General features: G+C 31.5%; 1 protein-coding gene across 1 annotated transcript; it reads left to right on the forward strand.

Moving 5' to 3' along the window:
* The first annotated feature begins 4,959 nt into the window (after positions 1-4,959).
* On the forward strand, positions 4,960-8,235 carry LOC146922764 (2-oxoglutarate-dependent dioxygenase 19-like). Its single transcript, XM_085715548.1, has 4 exons — positions 4,960-5,230; positions 5,755-5,990; positions 7,163-7,490; positions 7,825-8,235. Exons 1-4 carry the CDS (start codon positions 5,012-5,014, stop codon positions 8,068-8,070), a joined length of 1,029 nt encoding a protein of 342 aa, XP_085571674.1. The 5' UTR covers positions 4,960-5,011; the 3' UTR covers positions 8,071-8,235.
* Positions 8,236-19,223: the final 10,988 nt, after the last annotated feature.

The raw sequence follows: 19,223 nt of genomic DNA on the forward strand, positions 1-19,223 counted from the left end.
TTGTTTGGAGGGAGTGGTGTTGCCTTGCTGCTGTTTGTTTGGTGATGTTCTAGTGGTGGTGATGAAGGTTGATTTTGTGGCTTGTTTTTGGTTTGTTGGTGTTCAAGCATGTTCGATTTGCGCTACTGTTTCCACCTTTTCTCTGTCTTAGGAATTTGGCATCTGGATAATGGTGGACCGATTGCTTTTTCTTCGAGATCGGAAGGTAAAGTCTAGGTTTCAAGTTTTTGGACAGGTTAAGGTGTTTTCTCTAGTGGTTTGAGAGTTGAGGGGTGCCTTAGTGATTTCTTTCGGGAGTCTGGTGGGACGATCACTTTTGATTCGAGATCGGGAGCCGATTTTTTGACTCAGGTCTTTTAATTCGGTGGTCGAATTTGAAAGCTTGAAGCAACAAATCATTATCTGGTGTTTAATTGAACTATGTTGGTGGTGATGGAAAACTGATGAGCTGTTGTTTGGGGTTTTGACATGTATGATGGTGTTGTTTGTTTTCGTTGGCTGTTTTGGTGTTGCCATCGCCTTTGAGTATGGAGTTTTGTTTTTTTGGGGTTGATGTTAGCCTTTGGTGGAATGGTGTTTGTATGGGGTGTTTATGTTGTACGTGTTTTTTTTCTTTTGGTGCTCCGCCTATATACAACACCTGTCTGTTGATGTATGTTGTCGGTCTCTGTTTGTCTTGTGCAGAGATTAGGTCATTAATAAACTTTGCTGTTAAAAAAAAAAGATAAATTATCAAAAATTGACGGTACAAATATCATTTCTCTAAACGAACTGACTTAGTACACTACTCATAAATACTTGGTGGTTACAAACCCAACAAATAATATCCAGACACAACCAATCACAAATTGACATGTAATATCCATGTTTTCTTACTTCCATGTTTTCTTACTTCACACTTTTTTTTTTAAGACATTCACTTATTATTATTATTATTGGTGGGGATTCACTTAATTGAAAGAGTTGCTAGTTTTTAAGATGGAGTTTGCCTACAAAACACAAGAATGAATGCGTGTCGGGGTGTGTGCGGTGGAAACCATTGGTGGAACAGTCAATCAAACCTTGCCTGTGATTCATGCTTGCTTTCATTATTAGTTGAGCATTTTCCTATTTGAAAATTACTTAAATCGTAACATGCTTTAAACATGTTTCCTTTCTTATTTTTGCTTGTAAAAACACATGTTTCCTTTCTTATTAAAAAAATAAATAGTAAAAAACATGTTTTTTTCTTCTTTTCATAGCATGTTTCTTATTCTCAACATCATAACATGGTTTAATTATTTTAGCTTCTAAATTTGCTTGTGTCAAAAAAAAAAAAAAACTTCTAAATTTGCTCCTGAACTGAAGCATTTCAATTACGTGTTGATTAAAAAAAAATTTGTCAAACAATTTAGTGGTTAAAGCTTACACATTATAAATACGAAGAAATAGGATGTCTGGAATACGAACCCCGACCCCGACAGAAAAAATTTAGTGCTGATTATTTTATTTATTTTTAAACTCATTGAAACTATTCACCTAAATGAGGTTGATTTTTTTGCTATTTCTTTCTGTCGAGTTTTTGTTTTTAAGTTTAAATTTTTTACATTTGAATTTATTTTTTTCATTGAAAAAGAGCCTTAAACTCTAAAAACAGGTAGAAGAATCTTCTAAGAAGATCAATTTCTGGATCAAGATCAGTGTCGATATTCGATAGTTAGAATTGAAGTGGCTTTAGCCAATTAAGGGTCTGTTTGGCAATGCCATGAAACGAGTTTATAACTTATAGCGGATAAGCTCATATGACAAAAAAGAAAATGATACCCTTATACTTATTTAAATGTTATATATCATCTTTATATTTTATTCTTACAAAATCATTAATAACTCATTCATAGTTAATTTTTTTTTTTTAAATTTGATAGAAATGAAGATAAGAGACATGCTTGCTTTACGTGTGTGGTGATTTAGGAGTGTACTGGTGTTTCTAGTACAAGTCCTTTCTCTCTATGTTCGGTGTAATAATGCATACATTTGGATGTAATGGGGCAGGGTGATAATGCACCTTCATGGTCGACCCAACAAGTTTTAAGGTTAGGCGAATTTAAAAAATGTGGCCTTTTGAAGTAAATTATTTTTTAATAAAACAGTTATATTTTTTTTTCCCTTTGTTCTTTGAAAGAAAAATTATTTATTAATTTAGCTACTTGTAAGAAAGTTACAAATTTATACTATGAAGAAGTTTATGATTCCTTTGATAATCCCAGTAAAAAAAATGAAAAATATGTTTATATTATCATATTTATTCAAGTGTTCATCGTAGATTGAATAATAAGACAACAACTAGTAATTAAAAACAATAGTTATGCTTCCTTAAAAAAAAAACTTCAACAGATATGTCAATTCTTATGCAAAGCTTTTTTTTATCAAAGTTTAATTTTTATATTCATATTGTAAAAGTACAGCTAATTAAAAAATATAGAAAAAAAAATGGGGAATGCAAAACACACAATAAATTCTTGTTCATTTGTGATGCAGAGTATGATGACATAAATAAATTTTTGCTTAAAAAATCATATTTTGATTGAAATTAAGAATTTTTTTATTGAAATCTTGTTCAAAAATTAAATTTTAATAATTTAATATAAAAAAAATTAAGAATAGATCCTCTCAGTTTTTTTGTCTCATGTTTTTTTAATTGAAATCAATCTCACTATTCAATAAAAAAAAGGTGAGATACGTTATTAAAATGAAAAGTTAGATTACTTCAAAAGAATGAAAATGTAGATAAATAACTTTAGTGGCGAGATTGGTAACAATTAAGAATCATGAGAGAGAGAATTGAGAGGATCCATTCTCAAAAAAATTGAATATAACATAAATGTTTTGGTTAAAGCTCATTTGTTATAGGTTGAATTAAAAGTGATTATAACTTTGTACCAAAAAAAAAAGTGATTATAACCTAAATAATTTTTTTAACGGGCAAAAATGAACTATATTAACACTGACAGAGTACGTATCAGAAAAATCACTAAAATTACAAGTTGCCAACCAAACAAATACAAAAGATGATTTGTCAATGCCCAAACAAATTAAGGGCTCGACCACCACCTCTGAAAGTCATGAACAAAATTGACGTTCTTTGCATTCAGCCACCAAAAAGAATATTACCTTACTTTATCCAATAACTGAGGTATGGAAGTTTCTGTATTGTTATATAACATATTGTTTCGTTCATTCTAAACAACTCAAGCACAAAGAAGCCAAATAAGCTGTAAGAATGGGCGCCTAACTTTCAACTCATCGGAGGCATAAATAAACTGAATGAATTGGTCAGAAATAATTTGTGGATCCAACCCAAAAAAAAAAAAATCCAAAACTGCACGTCTGCCAAAGTGAGTCAAAGGTACTACAAGAAAGAAACAAGTGTTGCGTTGTCTCAACATGCCCACAGTCGGTCGTACAAAAACTGATGTCTAGAGTGTTTTTGCCACGACTCACCAGATTAGATTTAGTTGGCAATTTGTCCTGAAGCAGTCTCCAGGCAAAAATTGATACCTTCAGAGGCACCTGATTGTGCCAAATTAGATCCGCCTCAGATTCTACATGAAAAGACTCCTGAGACGTTAAAAGTTGGTAAACACCACGAACTGAGTACCCCCTCCCCCTATAGGGTCGAGCTGCCACTACCACCGATCTATTAAATGAGACTACAAAGAAACATCAAGAAGTAATGTCCTACACTCCGCTAACAACTCTTCCTCACAAGCCAGCAAACGTCTCCGCCATTTCCACGCCTCACCCCATTCTCCCAACCTAGAGAACACATGGTTGCCACCGTGCAAGACTTATTGACCGCTAAATCAAATAAGCGCCGAAAATGCACACGGAAAGGGACACCTCCCAACCAACTGTCGTACCAAAAGTAAGTATCTACACCATCTCCTACCTTTCTCGCCACACACTCCTCAGACCACCCTCCTCCATCATCGCCTACACCATTACGGATTTTTGCAACCTCCCTCCACCAAAAAGAACTACTCCGGCCCCTAACCTCCAACCTTCCATACTCCTCACCATACGAGGAACTAGGACCCTATACCAGAAACCACCTCTATCCACTAGCATCCGTCATCACCATTTTCCTAACATATAATTAAAAGAAGGAAAACATCAAATTTGGTTCTTCACAATTTTCTTGCAACGGAATTTGATTTAGACAAAAAATAAAATCTAAAGTAGTTTCTAACATTTTCATAAAGGGCCCAATTCAGTTTCTGACTCATTGTAATAGAGATATTAATTTGTCCTCGATTCGTATGAAAATGACAAAAACTAATTTACTGTTATTTTTTAGCAGAGACTAAATTAGGCTGCTAGAAAATTGTGAATAACCAGAATGAATTTTTAATCCTAAGAGTATTCTTTAAAAAAATTATTTTTAGAAAAACATAAACTTTTTGGTTGAAAAAATATTCAACTTGAAATCTATTCATGTCAGAATAGTTTCTCATTATTATAAAAAACATTTTTTTGGAAGACACTAATATAAATAAACATAAAACTCCATAAATTTTGTTATTTGCTCTTCTATTAAAAAAAATCTTAGAAAGATAATAAAAATAGTTTTTCATTTTTAACATAAACATTATGTTTTTAACAAAATTTACATACAAACATAATTAAAACATAAAAAACACATATTTTTTTTTAAAAAAATAAATAAATAAATCTAATCAAACATATCACAAGACTCCATCCGAACTGAACTTCCACCTTTTGGGAAGGGATCATCTTTGGTGATGTCATTGTCACCCATCACCTATACTAATTACTAAGGGCCACCACTAATTGAAACTCTAACAATGATTCTAGTCCTCATAAAAATAACACCAAAAGTTCAGTTGGTGACTGTTGTCGTCTTATCAAACCAAACCACCAAAATTGCATATAAAAGGTCACATGTGGTATTGTTTAATTATACCAAACTTTCTTCTCTATTCCATTCCTCCCAAACACAGAAAGACCAAACATGTTTAGCCTTAAGCGTTTAGTTGAATCAAACAATCTAAGTTCTATTCCTTCAAACTACATTTGCCAAACAAATATTCAAGATTATTCCATAGTGTTGAATGAAACAGAAATTATTCCAACAATTGACTTTTCCCAGCTCATATCTTCCAATCCTAAGGAACGTTCCATGGCAATCGAAAAACTTGGCGATGCTTGCCGCGATTGGGGTTTCTTTATGGTACAAATATTTAAACTCAATCAATATATACTTTCACATTTTTTTGGACCGTATATATTTTGACCTATAATAGTACATGTTTGAAATAATCGTATGATAAATCACAATGACACGTATGATAATCTTGTTGAAGCTCCGAGGTATTGTGTTTGCCAAAACGAGATTTTCACGTTGTCATGCATTCTTAAAAATTCATCGTCAATCTACCATAGATGGTCACTATCAAGTCTCCGATGGGTAGTCTAGTCGTGTGAGTTGATATGTTTAACTAGTATTAAGAAGGAGGTTCATAGTTCAATCCTTGTTATTATTAACCAACGCTGTCTTGTTCTAACAAATTAACCGCTAATATTTGTCTATTAGTAAAAGAGAAACATGTTCTAACTTTTTTTTATTTTTAAAGTTTAGACACTAATTGTTGGTAGTATTTTTTTCTTAAATTCTCCACATGATAATGGTTTTTCTTCTTTCCTCGTGCATGCTTAAGAAAAACTAATGGTTTGTTTTATGATTAATTACTGAAGCTAATCAATCATGGGGTACCAGAGAAGCTGAGGGATGAGGTGTTAGGAGCAAGCCAAAGCTTTTTCGATCTGCCAAGTGAAGAAAAAAAGGAGTACATAAGTGAAAAGCTATTTGATCCAATTAGATGTGGTACAAGCTTTAATTTGAAGGTAGACAAAACCCTATATTGGAGAGATTATCTCAAATGTTATGTTCACCCTCACTTTGATGCTCCTTCCAAGCCCCCTGGGTTTAGGTATACCTACCATTCTTCTTGCACTTTTATTACTTTTTTTTTAGTTTTTTACTTTGCTCCTTTGTTTTGACCATATGGAACAATGCATCATAGGTATTAAATACGCTAATGCATCATAGGTATTAAATACGCTAGAAATAGATTTAGGGTTCAAAATTAAAGACAAAATATATAAAATATGTTTCTCTAATTCTTTTCAGTAAATTATCAGTAAGCAAATATGAACTGTCTAGTTTGCTTTTTAAATTCTTAGATGTTTTGCAAACATACTAAAGGATAACTATACACCAAATCAAGAAGAAAAAAAAAACAAAAACAGAATTTCATATAGGCCTACCAATGAACCAAAATAAATAAATAAATGAACTTTCATTTATTTTTTTGTAGCTGTAATTTATGTATGTGTTGTATTCCTTCCATATATATGTCACCATGTCATTGTTAAATCTTTGAGAAATTACTTGTCTTCAAATACCAGTGTTATTTATATTTTAATCCTCATATATAATACTTGTACTTGAATTCCTTTCAAAAATAAAAATAAAAAATACTTGTACTTGTAAGTGCATGGTTTTCCACGTTGCAATTTGCAAATATTCAAACTTACCATATCCTTATTTTTAAAATTCCACGTTGAATATTCAAACTATAATATCCTTATTTTTAAGATGGTGCATGATTGTTGTATAAAACTTAATTTGTGGTGTGCTGCAAATCACTAAAAAAAACATTTGTGTAAGCATGTGGAATTAACTCCACAATTATTATTTTATTAAACTAAAATTACTAAAAAAAAATGTATGCTTACACGAATTAGCACACTACTAGGGGTGGATAAATTATAAATCATAATCCTAATGGGAGACAAGGTAAAGTGGGTTGGACCAGAATCGTTTGCAAGATCATCCCATCAATTCCTGTCTTAAATATCTAATTGCTTGTTTGAGTCAGGAGAAAATATGATTTTGTATTTGATTTGAATAAAAGATAATGGAATATAAATTAATATTGATTAAGCTCAACTCAACTTTTAAGATGGTGAATTTTATTTTTTGTGTTAAACATCTTAACCAACATCTTAACCAAAAAAATGTACAAACATCTTAACCAAAAAATAATGTACAAACATAGATGTTTTATTATTAATTTTTTTCCTGATTAAATGCTTGCAGTGAAACTTTAGAGGAATATACCACAAAGAGTAGGGAAGTTATTGGAGAGTTGCTAAAAGGAATATCTTTGAGCTTGAACCTAGAAGAAAATTACATACACAACATGATGAATGTAGACTCAGGCTCTCAACTGCTTGTTATCAACTATTACCCACCTTGTCCTAAGCCTGAGCTTGTCATGGGTCTACCTGCTCACACAGATCATGGGATTTTGACCCTCTTAATGCAAAATGAACATAGTGGACTTCAGATTGAACATAATGGCAAGTGGATTCCTGTCAACCCTGTACCCAACTCGTTTCTCATCAATACTGGTGATCATTTGGAGGTAAAACTAATGTTTCACTTGTAAGTTATGAAGCACGGACACAGACACAAACACCGAACACGACACTGACACGAACACGTTTGACATCAATAAAATTTTAGAAAAAAAGAAACATAATTCAATATAATCACAAGTGTCAGTGTTGTGACGGTCTCTGACACGATATCTGTCTGACACCTAGACATTTCTTCGATTAGAAGTGTCTATGCAGCAGAGCTTGCAAGCAAGTTTATGCTTTCATTGTATAATATCAAAATTGATTTTAATTATCCTAACCAAACATGTTTTCGGTAAAGAAACACATAATTGGCTAATTGATGTTCTTTGTGCTCAGATACTTACCAATGGGAAATACAAGAGTATTGTTCATCGTGCTGTGGTGATGAATAAGAAAGCTGCAAGAATTTCTGTTGGGACAGCACATGGGCCCACACTTGACACCATTGTCACCCCTGCACCAGAGCTGCTTAGCAAGGATAACCCTTCAGCATATAGTGGCATTAAATATAGAGATTACTTGCAGCTTCAACAAAGTCGTGAATTAGCGAGAAAATCTTGCTTAGATTATATTCGAATTTAAATAAAAACATTGTTAATTATGCTTGCATAAGTAATAATTGTAAGTTTGGTCTTTTAAAATTTAGTTTTAACTTGTAAATTAATGCGTGGAATTATAATTTGGTGTGTGGTTATGTAATGTCATTTTAAATATTGTTACTTTTGTAAAACTGATTTGATTGTGAAATGGATTATAATCAGTTTTTTGTTATTTAATTTAAGGCAAATACTCTTCATTGCACATAAACCCTATGTTTTTTTTGCAAATAAGAAATCCTGATTGGTCCACTTTGTAAACAAATGATGACACATTCTTGTTCTTACGATTCCATGATATTTTCCCTTTATAACATGTAGTCATTCCATGCCAATGGCAATTGAGATTCTTTTATACTACTCGCTCCGTCTCTAAATAATTGTCGTTTAAGGTTTATGCACGACTATTAAGGAAATGATTAATTATGTTGATTTTGATGGTAAAATTAATATCATTTACTAAAACACCCTTATTAATTGTAGTTAGTGGATTAGTTAAGTTTGATGAAATTCAATAAATAAGGGTATAATAATGGAAAAAAAAATAAATGTTGCATTGGTATTCTAAAGTGACAACTATTTTGAGAAAAAGAAAAAATTGTAAAGAGACAATTATTGCGAGACGGAGGGAGTATTAAACTGTGCAACATGCTACTTTCTATATTTGGAAAAATATGATTCTATCATGTTTATGTGCAATGAGATTGGCTGCCTTTATGTTTATGTTCTTTATGACCCTCAAAGCAAAAGAAAAGGAAATAAAAAATAAAACGATACATAGGCAAACCATAACGGTCTCTAAAAAAGGCTCCTGAATAAACTCGGGTAAAGAAGTCGACCAACAAGCACCCTGAATTGTGTCTGTGATTAGCAAACTTATTATCAGCACATCCATTTCCTTCACAAAAAAGATGAGAAGAAACAACCTAAAGACCTGACCGTAAACAGTTGTGCCATCAGTTTCAGAGACGAAAGTCGTTAAAGCATTAGTGGAGTCATTATCCAATCAAACATTCCACCACCCATTCTGAGCCGATTTATAGATGTAAAAACTATGTAATTGTCATTTTCACGTTTGTGAGAGTCATTTTGTTGAACAAGTTCCACAGTATTAACGTGATGTCGGCCAACACTCAATTAGTAACTTTTACTATCGTCGGCCTCCAATTGTATAAATAAATTGTGGGCGTTCTCCATTTTTTTTTTATTGTCTTTGTGTTCTCGACAGGCAAACATTTTGTTGAATTATTGACATTTATCTTGACTTTTATTTTCAATTATTTGTCATAACTTGTTTGAGTTCATGGTCAAATAAATTTGTGTGCGTTGCATGGCCAAGCATGTCTAGAGTGACAAGCCCTTTGATACGTACGTATCTCACACACGTCATGAGTCTCGTCAATTGTAGTGTTTTTTATGGCTTGCTTTTTAATTGGGTAATGATTATCCACGTTTTGGAAAATTGAGAATAGTTGTTTTATTATCACGACTTTCATATAAATATAAGACCCTCTTAAAGAAAAAAAAAGATCTGTTTATATAAGATTTCATTAGAATTTTCAACTACATTCATTTTTTTTTTTTTGAAACAATTAATAGTTGAAGTGTGTCTGCATCGATTGCAATTTGTTGTAGATTGATAAATTTTAAGACAGTGTGTTTCATCTTTCCCATATCCTAGACCGAAGGATGAATCCATTGATCAGTTGGATGATGGGATACAAAAATTAGATTGATGCCCCTTTTATATTTATTAAATTATTTTTAAGGTAGTTATTTTTGGCTTATTTATACATTTAGTCCTATAAATATGGCTCATTTGAAGTTTGGTTCCTGAACTTACTAATTATTTCAAATAGTCACTGCAACTATTAATCACTTAAAATTTGATTCATCAACCCAATTAATGAGGTGAGGCCTACGTTACCCTCTCTTGTTTAGAGGGTAATTACCCTCTCATTATTTCAACCAATCAAAATGTAATATATATAGGCAACATTAAATGTCAAATAAATGAGTAAATTTTTTCTAAAAATAGAAGAGTTAATCATAAGGTAACTTTTAATACTTTTACTTTTTTACTTTTAATTAAATAAAAATTGAAAGTATTCTTAAAAAAAATAGTTTTAATTTTTATTTAATTATATTAAAGTGTTCAATCTTAATTAATTTACACTACAAGACTTCTAACAAATAAAATTTTACGTCAAATTTCTTTCATCTAGATGTCCTTAAATTCATCACTTACATTTATAAAATTTCTTCCATTCCAGAACCCCGAACGTGAGAACAAAAACATCTTCTTCATTCAAATTTCTTCTTCTTTATTCTTCCCTATTGATCAATTCTTGTTTCTTTTTCTTTCTTCTTCCCATTTTGATTGTTCAATTTTGTCTTTCCAAACTGCCGTTGTTTTCAATTATAGTGAGAATTATCGTTATTTCTAGAACTGCGTCAGGTATCGTGACTTGATTTTTCTTATTTAAGCAGCCAACCTAATAAAATCTGCTAACACACATAGACCTGTCTCACTATCAGTCAAAGACTTTAAGTCCAAACAAAAGAACAAAAGCCTCATGACATAACCATTTCAGCGGCAACCGAAAAAATGCTAACAAACTCCCACAACATCACAACAACAACACCTGCTAGCAGTCCTCAAAGTACAACAGATGACTTACTCAATTGTTATAATTCACTACCTCACAACCAAGAAAAATCAAATCAAAAAGAAAAATCAAATCACCATACCTAACATGGTTCTGGAGATAACGACAATTCTCACGATATTTGGAATCAAAAGAACGACAACGATTCTCAAAAAAATTGAAAAATGCAGCAGTTTGGAACGACAAAATTGAACAATCAAAATGGGAAGAAGAAATTTTATGAATGTAACTGATAAATTTAAGGACATTCAGATGAAAGAAATTTGATGTGAAATTTTAATTGTTCTAAGCCAGTCATGTAGTGTAAATTAATTAAGATTGAACACCTGAATATAATTAAGGCACGATTACATTAAGGATCCTTTATCTTATTTATTTGTAACACTTCGGTCTTTTATCTTTATTTTTTCCCGTTTAGGTCCTTATCTCTCGTAAAAGCACGTATACATCTTTTTTTCTCTTTTATTAAAAAATACATAATTTTTTTTTAAAATGAAAAAAATTCCAGAAATATGATGAAGATGTTCATCATCTTCATCTTCTTCCTTTGAATCTTCATCATCTTCTTTAAATCAACAAAAATTCTACTAAAATATATCTTCAAATATCGTGAATTAATGTTATATTCTCCTCAAATCTTCTTTTAAACACAAAAATCAAAACCTTAATTTCACAAATGTTGCAAGGCGGATGGTGGAGGCTTAGTCACTGGCGGAAGGGTTAGGCTTTACGAAAGTTAAGATTGTTCTGGAAACAACAAAATTGATGGGCAAAGCTGCTCTCAATTTTGGGATTATTTTTATGTCATGTTTGAATATTGAGTTAGAAAACAACAACAACAACAACAACAACAACAACAACAACAACAATAACAACAACAACAACAACAATAATAATAATAATAGACGGTGGACAATTTATATAACTAAATCTTGTTTTTGTGATGAAACTAAATCTCTTTCTCTATAGGGTTTTGATTTTTATGTTGAAAAGAAGATTTAAGGTGAACATAACATTAATTCATGATATTTGGATATATATTGGTGTAGAAATTTTTTTGATTCAATGAAGATGATAAAGATTCAAAGGAAGAAGATGAAGATGACGAACATCTTCATCATATTTCAGGATTTTTTTCATTTTTAATAAAAACATATTTTAAAAAAAAATTATGTATTTTTAATTAAAAAAATGAGAAAAAGGATGTATATGTGCTTTTATGAGAGATAAAAGACCTAAACGGAAAAAAATAAAGATAAAGGACAAAAGTGTTACAAATAAATAAGATAAAGGACCTATAATATAATCTTGTCTATAAGTAAATAAAAATTAAAAGTATTAAAAGTTACCTTATGATTTTTTTTTAGAAAAAATTGACTCACTTATTTGACATTTAATATTGCCAATGTATATTACATTTTGATTGGTTGATATCATGAAGGGGTAAATACCCTCTAAACAAGAGAGGGTAATCTAGAAAAAACCAATTAATGACAGTCACGTCAGTAATTATGATATTTAACATCCTTATTTATTAATTTTGTTACGTCTGCAGCAACTTAACCTAATTTTTTCCCTCTCATTTGCTTTATTAGGTTTGCAATTATTTAACCTAACAAATTCCATCTAAAAAATGCATTGCACACAAATTTCATTCCTATCCGCTTGCCTTTTTTTTTTTGAAGAAAATATTTTCTACCATATCAATGATCACGCATGATCCTTCTATTTTATACTTTTTTTTCTTGGTCAAGAATTTTACACTTTTTTTTTGGATTTTTTTTAATTTCATGCCCCTTTTTTTTACATCGTTATTTATTAATTTTGTTACGTCTGCAACAACTTAACCTAATTTTTTCCCGCTCATTTGCTTTATTAGGTTTGCAATTATTTAACCTAACAAATTCCTTCTAAAAAAATGCATTGCACACCAATTTCATTCCTATCCGCTTGCTTTTTTTTTTTGAAGAAAATATTTTCTACCATATCAATGATCTTACGGGTTAAAGATTATTTACTGGTCTCTATTATAGTCGAAAAAACCCGTGCGACGCACGGGTCAAAAGTCTAGTTATATTACAATTCTATTATTTTTCTGGCAGCAGTTTGGTGGATTTGGTGCCAACGAAACAACATGTGCTTCATAAATGAAAGTTGGTCCATAAATCAGTAGTCAAAATCTTCTCTATTTTGTATCCTCTCCATTTCTCCATTTGGAGAGATATAGACTCAAAAAAAAATTAGAAAAAGTAAAAAACAATTAATAATGGTGGGACCCACTTAGTAGTAGGATCCGCTATCTATTTTATGTGTCTATCTCTCTCCAAATTGTGTATTTCCATTTATTTTATCAAATGGAGAGGATATTATCACATAAATCAGCTCTCTTCCAACATTGAGAACATGGTTGAAACTCTCAAAGCTTGCTTCACACCTCTCTCTAATGACATTTGTGCAGATAGGTTCATAAATTGGAATAATAACAACCATTCCAATGTCATCTAGAGCTGTCAAATGGTCCAGCCTGGCTCAGCCAGCCTTGGCCCAGTGGACCAGCACATATAAATGAGTTGAAGGGGGTCGGCCCACTTTACTCATGAGCTACCAAAATTGAGCTCATCCCAATTAGTAGTGGGCTACACAGCCCGATGGACCGGCATAGCCCTTATTTCAAATTGTATTATTTTATTTTTTTTATAAAAAAGTGATGCTAAGAACAATAAAGCTACATATCACATAATTTTTTTTTAGAAACATCACAAATTATTATCCATCAAATAATCACATGTCTTCATAAACTTAGTTAAAGGACATAAAACATCTATTAAATCAATATCCATAATAGATAAATACCACAAAATCATCCATGCAAAAGTAGAGAGTATAAATACCACAAAACATCTATTAAATCAATATTCATAAAATATAAATACCACAAAATACATTCATGCAAAAGAAGATAGTATTAATCACAACTCACAAAGTGCAATGTTGGAATTGGAAACAACAAGTTATATGTTACATAACAAAATAATTACCAATCCAACAACTCAAAATTGAAGACAAAATAAATTATAAAATTGACAACTTTTGGAGCTAAGTCTCTTGAACACTTGGTACTGCAAACAATGGTATATCTTCTACTTTTGGTATATCTCTTACCAAAGTCAACCAAAATTATTTTATAGTTTTTTTAATTATTTTTAATGGGCCATCCCGCAAGCCCACCTGACCAGCCCGACCCAGCCCTTGAAAAATATAGGCTCGGTGGGCTGGCCCAAAAAATAGGGACGCTTTTTTTTCATGCTTTTTTACGGCCCGACCCATACTAAAATAGTGGGTCGAGGGGCCGACCAGTGGTTTCGGCCCATTTTGACAGCTCTAGCGTCATCCTTACTCGCTATTTACCAATGCATGTTGTTAGCTAAAGTGATGGACATTAATGAGCTCGTTTGCTATTCTTACTCCTTACACGGTATATACCTCAGAAAGTTCCATGTTCATGTTGTTTTGATTCAAAGCATAAAGAAATGATCGACCAAAGCAATATCATTATTTGCCACATTCTTCGAGAAGAAATTCAATGTGCAGACTTTATGATCAAGATTGGAGCTTTATCCGATATTGATTTCCTCATCCACTATTCTCCTCCGTATGATATTATAAACATTCATAAGATTGACGTACCATAAATTTTCTTCTCTTAGGATTAGTTACTCCCTCCGTCCCGGAATAACTGACCCATTTTCTAAAAAAAAGTGTCCCAAAATAACTGACCCATTTCAATTTTCAATACAACTTTCATCATTCCCAATACAATATGACACTAAATAATACTACTTTTATCAATCCCAATACAATATATTCCACTTTCCCCTTTATTTATACATTTTTCTTAATATGTATGAAAAACAAAATTGTGTCAATTAAATTGGGACGGAGGTAGTATTTGTTTTTGCCTTTCCTCTTGTTTTCTTTTTGTTGTTTTGATTAGCTTTATAACAAAAAAAAAATCTAAAAAAGTATGGTCAAAGTAAGTCAAATGAATAGTGCACATTGCAAAAATTGGACATGTATTTTGAAACGAAGGGAGTAACTTGTGACACACATGCATTAAATCCAAAAAAAAATAGTGTGGCTATAAAACACTGGCAAACGGAAAGACGTCGGAAGAAGAGTTACAACTCTTCACTGCGCCTGTGTAGCAGTTTCGAACAGATCTCCAAGAAACTACTCTTCGAAGACGGCCATCGAAAAGGAGGGAAAGGGAAAACGGTGGTGCAGAGGACGAAGGTCACTCATCGCACCACCACAAGAGGAGGCTACATCGGTAATCAAAGATTTGGATCTGAGGAAAAGTGTAAGGTGGTTTGTTGAAAGCTAGAGAGAAGGCCGAGGTTAGGGGAACTAGAGAGAGAAGGTTTTGCACATCCGTTCGAAAAACTACAAATTTAACTTCAAGTTAAAATCTATTTCGAAAGCAAAATTAATTATCTTCAAAAATAAATAAACATATCAAAATAATTATACGTTTTTAGAAGAAAAATGCCAATGAATGTTTGAGGCACTTTTTAAAGAATTTAAATAGTAGTAAATTTTTCCAAAAATTTATTTATTTATTTAGTACATACATTAGAATTTTTTCTAATAAAATAACTTTTTAATTTAAAATTCTTAAAAAATGTCATTAAAACATTTGTTAACAACTACCTTTTAAAATAATTTTGATTTCTTCAAATGAAAAATCAACCACACTCAGATGCAAGGTTTTCCACGTATCAAATATCCAAATTTATGAGATACATCATCCTAGCACCCTCTAGATTGTACTGTCCCCTTCTTTCTTGCTAAGGTGTTTTCTATAATTCCATTGGTGAACCGAATTCTCTGTCTGTACGAAAAGATATTTCAAATTTTCTTTTTTGAAATTAAGGTAGTGTGTGTGGTGTGCTACACCTCAAGTGGACAGTCACTGTTGTCCCATAAATCTTAACTTACCAAAAGAAAAAGTTTTGTAAGTATGTGGAACCAATGAAGTCCACAATAGTTTTTTTAGGGGGAGTTCACACTTGTTATTTGGTGAACACGATAATACACATCTAGTTTGATAGGACACGTACTCCACATTCAATCCAATATTGTTATGTCATAATTTTATATTAATTTATCGATGTTAGCTTTATGTTAAAATTGATTCAATATGAAGTTTTTTTTTATAGTATTTATGGAAAGAGCAATGATATATCTTTAGAAAAAAAACATCAAGAATTCTTCAAGAATAAAAAACAACCAATCACAATGCACTATTTGCCACAATTCAAGGAGGTGTGGCTGAAAAATAAGAAGTGGACAAATAAATCATGCAATTAAAACTTGCCACATGTGTCTTGAAAAATTCTTGATGCTATTTTTCTAGATAAATAGCATTTTCCTTATGGAAAACGAATTGAACTATAAAGTTAAAGAAAAATGTTAACTAGTGCTCCAGGGACAAGGGTTAACATTTCTCTTTCATTTATATTAGTAGTTTTAATACAAGATGGCATATAATTATGAATTTGGGAACTAACATAAGATAATGACGTCTTTGCTAACAAGTGGGCAACATTATTTGTTTGTCTCCTAATGAAACTTATCTTAAAGTTTTGGTGATTCATAAGTGAAACTTTGCAAGTATTTATAACATGACAATATTCTATGATTATGATTTTCTCACTTGTTACGATATAGAGATGTGATTAAATCATTTTTATTCTTTTTTGGATGAAAAATCATTTTTATTCTTAATTCTAAACAAGCCAAAATGATTTATCGCTAGCTAGGGTTTGCTAAAATTCCAAAAAAAAAAAAAAAAAAAAATCTGTTTACAAAGATAAATTATCTTTTTCACTTTTTTCTTTTTGAATGGTTGTAGTGAAACAGGAGAGGAATACTATGCAACCTTCTCAGTAAGAGCAACATTTGCATTTTAGATTTAAAAATAATATATACTATTTAAGTAGATCGGTTTGATAGATTTTAAAGAGAAAAAAAAAATTATCTCTAGTCAAGTCTATCTAACCAAATACACTTCAAAAAAAATCCTTAAATTCTCTACTTAAAAATAAAAATATGATCTGACTAAGTCTCATTCCGACTAGACTTCTGCACTTCATAACAAACTCTAAGTGCAAAATGTACAATTGATGTAACCACGAATTGAAACTATAACAATGATTCTAGTCATATCCTATAAAGCCAAAAGTTCAGTTGTTGTTGTCGTCCTATAAAGCCAAAGCACCAAAGTTTTGAGAGGTCATGAGAGAGTTAGAGATAGCTAAAACTCATCGTGTGTGTTTAGTTGAGTTGTGATCAACTATGATTATTAGTTTAGAATTGTATAATAGTCATTTTCTTATTTTTCATCATTATTTTTGCCATGATTTTTTGTGTGATGAATTGGATGTGTTACTGTGCGATCAACCGAATCTACAATTAATCGCCGTAAAACTATCTTAGCATGTGAAAAGAATAGTTCAAATGGCAAGAGATGTGAACCCTTAAGTATGTAGTTGGATGTTTGATTTCTGATTCATGTTTATAGAAAAAAAAATCAATTTGGAGAATTTTTTTTTACCTTACGTACTTCAAACATTCTCCAACGGAGATTAATCTTAAAACTTTGTATCAATATTCTAGTTATCCAAAAAAAAAAAAAGATGAATACTACGAACATTGTATTAAATAACATATATACTTGGTGTTTCTAAAAAACACAAAGATATACAAGCTTTAGTGTATACGTATATTTGGTTTTTTTTGTCACGCAAATTAATTATGGATGAATGTTTTGTACAAATTTATCATGATAAAAAAATTTTGGTGGTAGCTGAGATTTTATACAAATTAATTATGCATTGTCTCTACCAACTGAATCAATATAAAAATTGAATTGAATATAAAGTAATTTCTTTTTGATATAGTCACATGAATGTAGATTGAACATTAAAATCAATGCTAAAATATATTCTAGAATTGGAAAACTGCAAATTTTAACCTAAAGCTAAATCATTTCTACTTTGGGGAATGTTTTTTAAAATAAATGTTGACGTGAAACAAATATATACCTGTTGCAAGGTTTTCCAGGTATCAAGTTCCCTGATAACTTAAGAGATCTTCTCTCTTTTTTTATCTATGAATGGTCATTCGTGAAAATTGACAACCACTTCCTTCTTGGCTAATGCTAAGGTACCCGTACGAAATGATATTTAAATTTTTCTTTTATGAAATTCTGATGTTGTAAAAGTTAATTTGTGGTCTGCTGCTTTCAAGTGGACAACCACTTGTTCCAATTCCAACTGAGTTAAGCTCTCGGGAACCCTAAAAAGAGAGTTTGTAAAAACGTGGAACCAATCAAGTCCACACTTTTTATTTTGTTCAACTAAAATTTATTATTTTTTAAAAAGTTATTGTAAGGTTATAAGGTGGGTTCGGATTATCATCTACGTTGATTTAGAAACAACAATAAGAATGAATTGGACACTACATTTTACAATAAATAAAAGATATATATTAAAAATGTCCACCTTTAGAATCATAGTAAGCATGCCTACCCACCTTTTTATGAAGAGTTGTAGAGCTTACCAAATCATATACTATAGATCGAATGATAGATACTAATATAATGCTCTTCCATGGGATCTGACTAACAACAGCAATGACCAAAGAGCAGGTTAAGGTCAATACACGTACAAATAGACCTAAGATTTCCACGTCAAGGTACACCATCAATAAACAAAACCATCTAAAGCCAAAATTCTCTAGAGATTATCTTTATCTAAAATTTTAAGGAATTTGGTTGATGGATCCTAAAACTTATATACTGCTCAACACTCGAATTTTCATTTAATATGAGATTTCTAACTCATCTCTCAATCGCCAACACAAATACCCTTCAAGTGCGAATCATCCTTCCATTCATCCAAGTATATGCTCCGCTCTCAAACAAAAGTTTTTTCATCACCAATACTTCAACTACAATTGTCGCTCAACAAAAACACGATGTGTGACCACCATTATCAAAAATATTTTCAACACAAAGAGCAGGTTGAACCCTTTATAGAAACATTAACTTGGATGACATTTTTCGGGCCATTAAGAGGAGTCTCATTTGGTTGGATCATAGCAACCACATAAATGAGACTGGACAACACATCTTCACCAAAAACTTGATGTGTTGAATTTAGGGTCATCTCAATTATATATTGTTCAACGTCTACTTTTTTATTCAATGTGGGACTTTAACCAACACTTGACATGATAACATCTCTACCTGAAGTTTGAGAATGTTCGTGTATGTGATCCAACACCGGAAACCTCTACTCCTTCCTACCAAATTGAATTGGGCTATGATACCACTATTAGAACATCAAGTGAGCTCGGGGAATCACCACAATTGGTGAGTTGAACATCACATCTTAACCCAAAACCT

Source organism: Medicago sativa, chromosome 5 (genome assembly GCF_051527215.1).
Source record: "Medicago sativa cultivar Bolivia chromosome 5, Bolivia_mono, whole genome shotgun sequence".
Lineage (NCBI taxonomy): Eukaryota > Viridiplantae > Streptophyta > Magnoliopsida > Fabales > Fabaceae > Medicago > Medicago sativa.